Source organism: Stegostoma tigrinum, chromosome 43, assembly GCF_030684315.1.
Source record: "Stegostoma tigrinum isolate sSteTig4 chromosome 43, sSteTig4.hap1, whole genome shotgun sequence".
In the NCBI taxonomy this organism is placed as follows: domain Eukaryota; kingdom Metazoa; phylum Chordata; class Chondrichthyes; order Orectolobiformes; family Stegostomatidae; genus Stegostoma; species Stegostoma tigrinum.
The window spans coordinates 10,716,792-10,729,948 of NC_081396.1; the positions used below are offsets into that span (position 1 = coordinate 10,716,792).

The 13,157-nt window shown below is 46.5% G+C and overlaps 1 protein-coding gene across 1 annotated transcript in view; it reads left to right on the top strand.

The window, feature by feature from the left end:
- Window positions 1–13,157, top strand: part of LOC125449049 (zinc finger protein Xfin-like) — a 99,449-nt gene that overhangs the window by 70,887 nt on the left and 15,405 nt on the right. The window contains exon 10 of the mRNA XM_059641840.1: window positions 691–774. Coding sequence (XP_059497823.1) covers window positions 691–774 — 84 coding nt within the window. The remainder of the gene's footprint in view (window positions 1–690; window positions 775–13,157) is intronic.

Here is a 13,157-nt window from a genome sequence, read left to right on the forward strand (position 1 = left end):
CATCCCAAGCAACACCTTGGCGAATCTTCATTGCACCTCTTCCAGCGCCATCACATCTTGCCTCTCTAAAATAGTGATTCATTTTCCTTCAGAATATTATCCAATACCTCCCCAAAGGATGATTTGAAAATAGAAAACGTGCCAACAAACAAATCCAGGGTTCCCTGAGTAACAAAGAGGGTGTAACTTAATATTAGGAGAAAATGTGTTTTCTGACAGATGTGATCTGAAGAATACACTGGAGAATCAAAGGTTCTACGGGAAGAATAAGTCAATCGGAGAGACTATGAGGAATTGAGAACAGACAGGCAGCTGACATAAAGGGAATATTAAATTCTTGTATGTGCATATATAAGAAAGTAGGAGTAGTTAAAGGAGGAGTAGATCACAGATATTAAAGGGGATTTACACCTGGAGGCAGGGGTCATAGCTGAGGTTTTAAATTAACACTTTGCCTCTATCGTTACAAAACATAAGGATGCTGCCCGGGCCAATGTGACAGAGGAGGAACCTCTGGGCCCCAGTCGGGTGTAGGGATATACGGAAAAGGCAGGAAATTAACGCCTGATAATCAACGCAATGCAAACAGGATGGGCCGAATGACCGCTTTTTGTGCCATTATAATTCTAGGGCACTGTGAACTGAGGTGATGAGCTGCCGCCTTGAACTGCTGCAGTCCACATTGTGCAGACACTACACCGCAGTCCGGGAGAGAATTCCACGATTTTGACAAATACACTGAAGGAGCAGGCAATAAATATCCAAATCAGAACGGTGAGTGAGATTGAGCTTCTCGTTTTGAGATGAGAGGAACATCCTCTCCTCCTGTCTCCCTGTCTCTGCTTGACACTCAGATGCTCCTAAAAATGAAACCGAACACTCTCTTCCATCCCCCGCCGCGACTCTATCTCTGACACTGAGCTGCTCGTATAGAGGTGCCAGGAATATCCTCTCACTCTCTTTCTCTCTATGACTGACGCTGAGCTGCTCCTATAGAGATCTGAGGAACACCCTCTTTCTTCCTGTCTCCGGTTCAGATTCAGGAATTCTTGGCCCATCCCTCTATTCTGAAAAGGCGGATGTACCGCCCCCAATTGTAGGGCCGTAGCTGTGCTGTTAGAGGTGAGTGTGGGATCGTAAATGTACGTCTTTCTGTTTCTACAGTTTATCCTTCCCCTTTGCCCACCTTCGAGGTTCTGCTCTCGAAACAGGGTTGTTATATCTCTTTCCGTTTTTTAAAAAATTCTCTCGCTCTCTTTCCCTGTCTCTGTTTCATCTATGTCTCTCTGTGTCCACCCCCCCGCCACCTCTACCCCACACCTTGCCCTGTCTCCTTCTTTGCCTCCGTACCACCACCTCCCATCCCTATTACCCCTTTGCTTCCCCGTCTCCCATCCCCCCCCCCACACTCCCAAACCCTGCTCCACCCCCTCTTCCCTCCAACTCCCTTCCCTTTTCCTCCTCCCCTCTACCCTCCTCCTACCCCCTCCCCTTCTCCCACCCGCTGCCCTACCCTCCTTCCTCCTACCCTCCACTTTCAAAGAGCTATGAACCTGTACCTCCTGATTTTCGTGTCCTATAACACTCCCCAGGGCCCCACCATCAATGGTACAAGTCCTGCCCTGGATTGGCCCAGCAAAATACAACACATTGCTTTTTTTTAATCTCAATTAAACTGCATCTGCTATTTCTCAGCCACCACCCAGTTAATCGTGCTACATTCCCGGATAATCTTATTTACTGTCCACTATAGTACCAATCTCCTTTATCCACTCCTGATTTGTCCTAGACATCCAGGGTTCTCTGAACCTATTGCTGCTACACTTCCCAATAGATTGAGTAAAAGGGTGTCTTGGGAGAGAGTAGATCTCCTCAAACATCAGCTTGGCCATCTATGTGTGGAGCCACGGGAGATGGGGTAGATTTTTACGAAATATTTCTCCTCAGTGTTTACTTAGGAGAGAATCATGGATGCTGAGGAAATAAGGGAAACAAGCAGGGATGTTTTGGATCACATACGTATCACTAGAGAGGAGGTGTCTGTAGCCGTAAAGCGCATTAAGGTAGATAATCCCCTCAGCCTGATCAAGTCCATCCTCGGTTGTTGTTGGAGGCTTGGGAAAAAATTGCAGAGGTCCTGGCAGAGATTTTTCCTTCATCTTTAGCTGCTGGTGACGTTCTCGAAGACGGGACGGTGGCAAATGTTGTTCCATTGTTTAAGAAAGGTAGCAAAGACAAGCCAGGGAGCTACAGGCCAGTGAGTCTGACATCAGTGGTAGGCAAGTTGTTGGAGAGGATACTGAGGGACAAGGTCAATCAACATTTGGATAGTCAAGATCTGGTTAGGGATAGTTAGCATGGATTTGTGCACGGGAAGTCATGTCTGACAAATCTTTTAGAGTTTTTCAAAGAGGATAGATGAGGATAGGGCAGTGGATGTTGTGTATATGGGCCTTTGGCAAGGTCCTGTATTGCAGACTAGCCATGAAGGTTAGGTTGCATGGGACCCAGGCAGAGCTAGCTAATTGAATTCAAAATTGGCTTGATGGTAGAAAGCAGAGGGTGATGGTTGAAGGCTGTTTCTTTGACTGGAGGCCTATGACTTGTGGTGTGCCACAGGGGTCGTTGCTGGGACTTTTGTTATTTGTTATTTACATAAATGATCTGGATGTTTGGCATGATTAGGCATGATTAGCAAGTTCGTGATGATACAAAATTAGGAGGGTACCAGTGATAGCAAGGAAGGTGACGGGGGATCTTGAATAGATAGGGAAGTGGGTTGAGGATTGGCAAATGCAATTCAATACAGATGAGTGTGAGGTGTTGCACTTTGGAAAGTCAAACCCAGGGAAGACTTATACAGTAAGTAGTAAGGTCCTGAGGAGTGTTGTGGAACAGAGGGACCCCAGAGTACAAGTCGATAGTTTGTTGAAAGTGGTGTCACAGGTAGTGTTAGAATATCCTTTATTGTCACTTTATACTCCTATGCTTCAATATTGTAGTAAGTGAAAAGTTTTTACAATAATTGCCTTTTAATGGTGCCATCCTACGTACAAGACCCTAGCTACAAATCTTAAGAGTACAAAAAAGGTTGCACATGAAGATGATTAAAGGAAAGCATAAGCAATACTTACAGACGTAGTTACAACATAGTAAGAAGGTTTCAAAATACCAGTCCGATAACAGCAGCTCAGCGTGCGGCGCCAGGCATAAGTCTAGCAAATTGTCCTGCATCGCTCCAGCCTCACCAACACTTAGCAGCATATGGGTAAGTCGCGTTGGTCTGGGACTTATACCTCAGCAACAGCCCTCCCAAACCCGTTGCTCTGGAGACTCCGCACCCCCCGTTGCTGCCTTGTGCTGCTTGCTCTTGCGCTTACCGTCAGTCACCTCAGGCTTCTGCTCCTGCTCCCGATCTCACTGCTGGCTCATGCTCACTGCCTGGGCAACACTCTGGCACTGCTTCCCCACATGCTGCCCTGGGGCTCTTCCCTGTGCTGCTCTGGGGCTCGCTGATCTGGAGTTGCTGCCGACTCTGATGCAGAGGGGAGAGAAGTAGAGGGAAAAAAAGAGAATAAAAAAGGGAAACGTTGGAAAAAGAGCCATGATTTTTGCCTTCTTCACCACCCTGTCTACCATCTTGTCTGGAAGAAAGAGCAGTGAAGAAGGCTTGTGGCATTCTGGCCTTCATCAGTTGAGGCGTTGAGTATAGGATTTGGGACATTATGTTACAGTTATGTAAATCGTTGGTGAGGCCGCAGTTTTGGTCACCCCGCTATAGGACAGATATAGTTAAACTGCAAAGTGTGCAAAGAAGATTTACAAGAATGTTGCCAGGACCAGTAAGCCTGAGATATAGGGAGAAGTTGGCCAGGATAGGACTTTGTTCCTTTGATTGTAGGAGAATAAGGGATAACCTCTTGAGGTGTATAAAATCATGAGGGTCTTAGGTAGGATATAGTCTTTTTCCCAGGAATGCGAAATGGAAAACTAGAGGGCACTGGTTTAAGTTGAGAGAGGATAGATTTAAGAAGGACCTGAGGATCAACTTCTTCACGCAGATTCCCGTGTTGGGACTTTGGTGTTTTAATACAAAAAACTCCCCTGGATAAATTTCAAGAAATCTGTTCCCTCTAAACCCTTAACACTGTGACTATCCCAATTTATCTTGGTAAACTTGAAATCCCCTATTATAATTATCTGCTTAGTATTCTTACACATCTCCAGCCCTTTCTCTCTTCACCGCTGTCTCCCCCCGTACACATTGTCTATGTCCAACCCGTCCCGTTTCCATCTCGTCCCCTCTCCACCCTGTCCGCTGTCCACTCTGTATGCTCTTTCTCTCTGTTCCCCTGTCTGTGTTTCCCCCCTCCTCTTTTTCCCCACCACGTCCGATGTCTCTCTCCCTTTTAGCCCCTTTGCTGTCTCTCTCTGGCCCTCTCTCTTGCTTTGATACTCTATATCTCTGTCTCTGTTGCTCTTTGCCTGTGGTCTTCTCTCTTTCTCTCTCTCTGTGGCCTCATGTCCCCCTCAGACCATCTTCTTTCTCACTCTCTCTGGCCCTCTCTTCTTTCTCTCTCCATCGTTTTCTATAGCTCCTCTCTTTCTTACTCTCTGGCCCCTTTCTGTGTCCCAGTCACTCTGTCCCCTCAAATCTTTCTCTGCGTCCCCTCCTCTCTGTCTCTATCTCCTCTCCCGCTCTCTCTATCTCTCTCTATTTGTTCCTCCACACTGTCTCTCAATGTCTCTATCTATTCCTCCTGTCTCTCGCTATCTGTCTGTCTCTGCCTCTGCCTCTCTCTGTCTCTGCCTCTCTCTCTCTATCTCTGCCCCATCACCCCATCTCTGTGTCCCGACATAAGGTCTCTCTCTCCAGCTCTGCCTTTCAATCTCTCTCCCTTCTCTATGTCCCTCATCTCACTCCCAATCTCTCCGTGGCCCCCTCTCTCTTTCTGCAATACCCCCATATCTCTCTTTCTCTGGTCCCTTTTTGCCTTTATTTCTGGCTGTCTCCCTCAGGCCATCTCTCTCTGTCTTTCTCTTTGTCACTCCCTTCACTCTCCCCTCTTACTGTGAGTGTCTCCGCTCCTCACCATGTTTCACCCCGCTACACCCCTGCCCCCTCCCCATCTCCCAGCTCTCTGTCACCTACACACGGTCTCACTCACCAACTCTTTCTCTCTCTCTCTCTCTCTGGCCTCCTCTCCCTTCCTCTCTGTTAATTCCCTCCCACTCTGCCCTCTCTCATAATCTCCCTTTGTCTCTCTTTCTGCCTCTCTCATTCTGGCAGGCCCCCCCCACTGTCTCTTTGTTCCCTCTCCATCTCTCTATCACCCACACATAGTTGCTCTCACTTGGTCTTCCTCAACGTCTCTTGTTCGTGCTGTCTTGTTCTGTTCCTCAACATCTCTCTCTCTCTCTCTCTGTTCACCAACAACACTCACTCGCTGTCTCTTGCTGTCCCCCAACATCTCTCACTTGCACTCTGTTCCCCAGTATCTCTCGCTCGCTCTCACTCTGTCCCTAACATCTCGCCATGCTCGCTTATGCTCATCCTTAACATCTCGTTTGCTCATTCTCTCTCGCTTTGTTCCCCAATGTCTCTTGCACGCTGTCTCTCGCTCCCTCTGTTCCCCTACATCTCTCACTTGCTCGCTCTATTCCCCAATATCTCTTGCTTACTCACTCTCTCGGTGTGTTCCCCAACATCTCTCACTGTGTTTCCGGACATCTCTCACTCACACTCTTTCTTTCTGTCTCTCTCTCTGGCCCTTGATTTGATTTAATTTATTGTCATGTGTACCTAAGTACTGTGAAAAGCTTTGTTTGCAAGCAATACCAGCAGATCATTGTTTGGAAAAAAATTGGTCAAGAGGCATTCACGTTACACAGCACAGGGCGTGCGCTAGCCAAAACCAACATTAACAGGCTCAGCATTATTTGAAGTTACAGAGTCCATTCATCAGTTCAACAATTGCAAGGAAGAAGCTGTTCTTGAACCCGCTGTTGCGTGTGTTCAAGTTCGGTATCTTTTGCTTGACTGAAGAGATTGTAGGAGAGCATTACAGGAGTGGGATGGGCCTTTAACGTTGGCAGTATTTGCGCAGCCATGAGCCATGTAAATGGAGTCCATGGATGGAAGGCTGGCTTCCATGATGGTCTGGGCTGTGCACACAACCTTTTGTAGTTCCTTACGGTTCGAGGCAGTACAGTTGCCATACCAGGCAGTAATGCACCCTGACAGTATACTTTCTATGGTGCAGCTGTAAAAATTGGTGAGGGTCCTTATAGTCATGCCAAATTTCCTGAGATCTCTAAGAATGAAAAGGTATTGTGCCTTCTTGACCAACACATCTACATGGTAAGTCCAGGACAGGCTGTGAGTTATTGTCACTCGGAGGAACTTGACCCTCTCAACCTCAGCTCTCTTGTTGTAGATGGAGATATGTTCTCTTCCTTTCTTTTTGAAGTTAACATTGACAGAGGGGTTGTTATGACTGCACCACAACACCAAGCACTCTGCCTCCTTCCTGTATTCTGACTTATCTTTGTTTGATATCCATCCTACCATGGTGGTGTCCTTGGCAAATTTGTAGATAGCATTCGTTCGGAATTTAGCTACACAGTTGTGGGTGTACAGGAAGTTTCGCTCTCACTTTCTCTCCCTAGACCCATCTCTCTCTCTCTGCTCCACTCCATTTCTGTCCTTATGCACACTCCCTTTGTTGATGTCTCTGTCTCTCTGGCCCTTCCCCTCTCTCTATTAAATCCAACCCCTTCTCTTCTCTTCACGCTCTTTATCTTTCTTTCATTTTCTGTCTCGCTCTCTAGCTGTCCCTGTTACCGCAGGGTATCCTGAAACAGGAGGGCCATGAATTAGATGGTGTGGTACATGTTGATATGGGTAAAGTGAGGAATGAGGTCCTGCATGAAGAGTTAACTCAGCCACATTAGGGGCATTTAAACAGTCCTTGGATAAGCATATGGATGATGATGGGATAGTGTAGGGACATAGGCTTAGATTAGTTCACAAGTTGGCGCAACATTGAGGGCCGAAGGGCCTGTTCTGCGCTGTATTGTTCTATGTTCTATGTTCAGGGAGCTAGGCAGTAGGTTAAAAAGCAGGACCTCAATAGTTGCAATCTCTGAATTCCTCCCAGTGCCATGTGCTAGTGAAGAAGGACAGATGAATACATGGCCCAAGAGTCGGTGCAAGAGGGAGGGGTTTAGATTCCCGGATCACTGGGACCATTTTTGGAGAAGGAGGCACGTACAATAGGGATGGTCTGCACCTGAACCACACTGGGACCAACAACCTTGTAGGTAGGTCTCCTAGAGCTATTGGGAAGAGTTTAAACTAGTCTGGCAGGGGAGGGGATGCAAAATATTGATGAAACAGACACACATTATGCTACAACCAAGGGCACAAGTCACGGTGAGTTCAGCTATGGTGAGAGTCAAAAGAGTGAAGCAAGGCTGAATGGTCTTTAGGAGTGTAGTGTCACAGAGTCATAGGGACATACAGTACGGAAACAGACTCTTCAGTCCAACTTGTCCAGGCCAACCAGATTTGTTATATAAATCTAGTCCCATTTGCTAGCTTTTGGCCCATATTCCTCTAAATCCTTCCTATTCGTATAACCACCCAGATCCTTTTAAATATTGTAATCGTACTAGCCTCCACCACTTCCTCTGGCAGCTCATTCCATACATACATCACCCTCTGCACGAAAAAATTGCCCCTTAGGACCCATTTATATCTTCCCGCTCTCAGCTTAAGCCTGTGCCCTGTAGCTTTGCACTCCTTCACTCTAGAGAAAAGACTTGACTATTCACTCAATCCATGTCCCCAGTGATTTTATAGAACTCTATAAGGTCACCCCTCACCCTCTGATACTCCAAAATATCGCCAGCCTATTTAGCCTCTCCCTGTCGCTCAAACCCTGCAACCCTGGCAACATCCTTGCACATCTTTTCTGTACGCTTCCTCGTTTCACAACATCCTCCCTATAGCAGGGAAACGAGAATTGCGTGCAACACTTCAAAAGTGTCTGAACCAATGTCCTGTGTAGTCTCAACATGACCTCCCAACTCCTGTACTCAATGCACTTTCTGATAAAAGCAAGCACACCAAACGCGTTCTTCATTTTCCTATCCAGCTATGACTCCATTTCAAGGAGCTATGGCCCCACACTCCCTTTGTTCAGCAACACATCACAGGATCTTACCTTTAAGTATATAAGTCTGCCCTGATTTGCTTTTCCAACATGCAGCACCTCACATTTATCTAAATTAAACTGCAACTACCACTCCCCAGCTCATTAGCCCATCTGATCAAGTGCTTGTACTCTGAGGTAACCTTCTTCACTGTCCACTACACCTCCAATTTTTGTGTCATCTGCAAAGTTACTAACCATACCTCCAATATTCACATCCAAATCATTTATATAAATGATAAAAATCAGTGGGCACAGTATTGATCCTTGTGGTACACTGTTGGTCACAGACCTCCAGTCTAAAAAGCAACTCTCCACCACTACCCTCCATCTTCTACCTTTGAGCCAGTTCTGTATCCAAATGGCTAGTTCTCCCTGTATTCCATGTGATCAGCTCTAATGCTGTGAGGCTGCTGTGCTAACCACTGAGCCACCGTGCTACCCTGCTGTAATCTGGTCTCTCCGGGTCCAAAAAATATTTCAGTTCTGGCTTTGAGGGCCCTTTGGTTTCCCCCATCACCACCAGCTATTTCAGTTTTTCCAGAACCAGATATGTCTGCATTCAGATTCTCATATTGTCAGCTGGGCCTGGAAGTGTGTCCAGAAAATTTTAAATCATTACAGACTGTTCCAGTGGCGGTACTATCGGTAATGTATCTGCAAGCGGGAGACGGCTCATTACATTCATATTTGCTGCTTGGTCTCCTGGACAGTGCTCCAACTTGGAACTATACACACCTAGTATTATAGCTTCAGGCTGAATTCAGCCTAACGCTATAGATGGAATAGCCTTGTCCTCTTTAAGTAGACCTAGTAGGCTCTTGTGGACTGTTATCTTTCCAAACTTACATCTGTAAAGGTATTAGTGGAAGCTCCTGACTCCAAATATTATCACCAACACCTTCCTTCTCTATCTGGGCGTATTTATGCTTTTCATTAGCCAAAGTCCTTGATGCTATTGGGTGTTCGTCTCCATTGGACTACCAATGAGTTACCCTGTTGCTGTATGGGGAGGCATTGCACACCAATACCAGATGTTGCTTGGGACCATAGTGTGTCAACACTATGGGGGATGATAGCTGAAAGCAATGGCTTTGCTACACAACCCATATCCAAGGTTGACATTTTTTTAAGAGTTTATACAAAGAATGGAAGCCAAGTTATATATGAACATCCCATTATAATTCACCAGCCCAAGGAAAGGCTTAAGCTCCGGTACAGGCATGGGAGCCAGAGCACGATTGATCACCCTCACTTTATCTTCCCACAGATGTAACCCAGTCTTGTTGACCCTGTAGCCCAAGTAGGTCACTAGGGGTGTCTGGAACACACATTTTTCCCCAGATGGCAGTCTTCTATATTTGTACAAACCCTCATAGCTATTAATTGTAGCTGACTTCTGGGAATCTTCATCTAAGCACAGTTGCAAATACACATGGCTTATATCCAGCTTTGTGAAGCCAGCATACCCGCTCCACACAAACCGCTCCCCCCCCCCCCGCCCCACTCCCGTCAGCTTTGCATATAAAGCCTCTATGCAAGGGATTAGGGTATTTATTCAGTCACAATAAGTGGCTTTCCATTCATTGAAATGAACTGTGCTATTAGGCTTCACAGTTGGTACAACTGATGCGGCCCATTCCGCAAGCTGGACTGGTTTGATGATGCCATCACTTTTCAGCCTTCTGGTTTCTGCCCCTGCTTTTAGCCCATGAGGCAAATGGCAATGGGCGGGCCTTGCAGAATCGTGGAACTTCCTCCTGGTCAACATGCACGTTGGCCTTGGTTCCTTCGATAGTCCCTCGAGATTCCTGTAAAAACTTGCGGGTATTTAATTAGGACTTCCCTCAGGCAGCCATTTACTAATCGAGAAATGTTGAGCCAATCTAGGTTAATCTTTCTCAACCAATTTCGCCCCATTAGTCCTGGGCCCGAGCCTTTTACTTCAACCAGGTGCTTCTCATAAGAGACCAGAACCAAAGTTGTGCCCTTAATCTGGAGGGGATCACCGGTAATGGTTTTCAGTTTAGCCAAGATCTTGCACACGTAGGTCCAGAGTGAATTTTGCAAAAGGCTAGTTCTGCGATCACTGAAATGTCTGTGCCGGTATCAACCTCCATTAGAACTAGGTGATCATTTAACCAGATGTTTATTTTGTTTCTGATTTAGATGTTGCAAAGCAATTTAGCTATTCCAAAATGGACTTACCAGGGTGTACACTCTCCTGAATATGAGGCGAGGAGTTCCCTTACAAAATTTAGGTCTAGTGGTACTCTTTTGCTGTCTTGGCTGTGCATATCAGCAGCAACTGCAATGAATGCTGAATAAAATTTTAACTGTTTGGCTGAGGTTCGGCCTTTTGTGGGGTTGTGCTGTGGGCTGACCTAGAGTCCCTGTGTTCGGGATATGTCCTGACTGAGGCTACGCAATTGCTTTCACTCAAGTTGTGTTCCTCAAGCTCAGTCAGACTACTGCGGGTATCCACTTCCATCAGAATGCTCTGCAACTCATATGTTCCACTTGCTGTAGTTTCCAATAATGTTAGCCAGTTGTGCCTGTTTGAAATCCAGTTGGGCTTCAGCTGATAGGTGCCATTGTGTGGTTACATCATTAATCCCACTCTGCTGGCAGCTGAAATAACTTCCTAAAGGCTGGTATCCTGTCACCGAGTCACCTTATATTTACAAGTCCTTGACACTGATCCAGCTCTCCTCAGAGCCAACTCTCCGGGTGAACGGAATCTCTGAAACTCCTGTTTATATTGCCAACTAGGACTCCTGATTTGAGGCTGTTAACCTGGTTCAATTAAGGAATTCACATTTGGAGGACGACCTGGCTGATCTCATTACAATCAGTATCCCACCCCCTCTCAGCTCTCCTCTCTCTATTTCTGTCTGCCGCCTCTCTCTCTCTCTCCTTTCCCTCTTGCTGCACCCACCTGCCGCCATTTCTCTGAGCCCAGCAAACACTCTCTTTCTCTCTCATGCCATCTCTCTGTCTCTTTCTCTTCATTGATATCCTTTCTCTTTCTAGTTCTCTTCCTACCCTGTCACACCAGCCTCCTCTCTTTGGCCCCCTTGCTGTCTCTCTGAAAACCATTCTGTTTCTCTTGCCCTCACGCTGTCTCTTTCCCACTTGCACTCACTGTCTGTCTTTGGCCATCTTTTCACTCTCCCTCTTGTTCTCCCTCTCTGGCCTCCCCTTTCTCAGAGACACCTTACACTCACTGTCACTTGTCATTCCTTCTAATCTGTACCTGCTCTCACTCTGTGTCCCTTCTCTCATTCTCTCCCAACACCACCCCCCCCCCACCAACCATGGCTCCCTCTGCACAGTTGCTCTCATTTTTCTCACTGTCCCTCTCCCTCTCTGGCCACCTCCCCTCTCTCTGTTTCTTACTGGCCTTCTATCCTCTGTGTGTCTCACTCTCTCTTCCTCCTTTCATTGTCTCTTTCTGGCCTTCTGTCATTCTCTTTTTCTCCCTGCTGTCAAATACACTATGCCTTATCTCTCTGTCTGTCTTTCTCTGTCTGTCTGTCTCTCTCCCTCTCTGGCTACCTCTTTCTCTGCCCCTCCTCTCACTCTCTTACCCCACCGCATGTCCTTGCCTTTTCTACCTCTTCTCTACCTGGAGGGGTGTCACCCTCTCTGGGCCAATCTCTCTCTCTCTCTCTCTCTCTCTCTCTGGCCCACCTCTCCTCTGTGTTTTCTCTCTTTCTCGCTCCCCTCCCTCTCGTCCTCATTCTGGTGCTCTGTGTCCCTTATTCTTGCCCTCTGTCTCTCACGTTCTTTGTTCTTTCATTTCTTGTCTCTTTGTTTCAATCTCTGCACTCTCTCTATATTGCTCCCTCACTATCTGCTTTCTCTTGCTTACTATATGCTCTTTCTCCATCTACCCGCATTACTGTCTGTTTTCTCTCTATTTCTCCCTCACAATGTCTACTCTTTCACTGTTTCTCCCTCACACTCTCTGCTCTCTTTCTCCCTCCCTCACTGTCTTTGCCCTCCCTCCTTCCCCTCCTCTCCTCTGTCTCTCTCTCCTTCACTTATTCTCAGGCTTTACTGGCTACAGAGCCTCATGTTTCTCCTTCCTTACATTCAAACTTACTAAACCTCTCCTCTTAAGACAGACCTCCCATAGATGGAATCAGCCTAGTGAAGCTTCTTTTGACTGCATCCAACGTCATTCTATCTTTCGTTACATTCAAGATCCAAAACTGCTCACAGTAGTCCAGCTGTGATCTGACTAGTGTTTTGTCTTCACTAGTGCCTTGTCTACTTCAAGCAAAACCTCCTTGTTGTTATTTTCTATTCCCTTTGACGTAAAGGCCAACATTCTATTTGTTTTCCCTATTCCCCGCTGAACTTGCATGATAAGCTCACATTTTGCCACACCATATTCAATCTGCTACTCTGTTTTTTCTTGCCCACTCAACTAGCCAACCAGTCTATGTCTCTCTGTGAACTCTGCCATTCTCATCACTTGCCTTCCTACCTACTTTTGTGTCATGTCCAAACTCGGCGATAGTACAGTCACTTTGCTTAGGAAGCACAGACGAGGGGATGGTGAATGAGTTCATAGAGATATTGCACATACAGTTGAGAAGGAGATAAAACTGGGCTGCAGAGGATTACAGCAGCAAAACCTGCACTGACTGGATCACTCTGCAGATAGCTTGCTTGGATTCGATTGGCTGAATGATCTCCTTCTGTGACATAACTGATCAGGTTATTGACAGAACTGCTGTACACATTCCAAACCTGTTGATTGATATTGCTCACTTCGAACCCCCACTTTCTTTTATCGTTCAAAGCTAAGCAGGGGACCAGTAGTCAAGCTTTTGGTTCAAACTGGTCGTGGGTCAGTTTAGTTCTTTAGGTTCATCATCACTAAAGGTTCCTTAGGGATAAAGAAAGAAGTTATTAACGGGAATGGAAGAT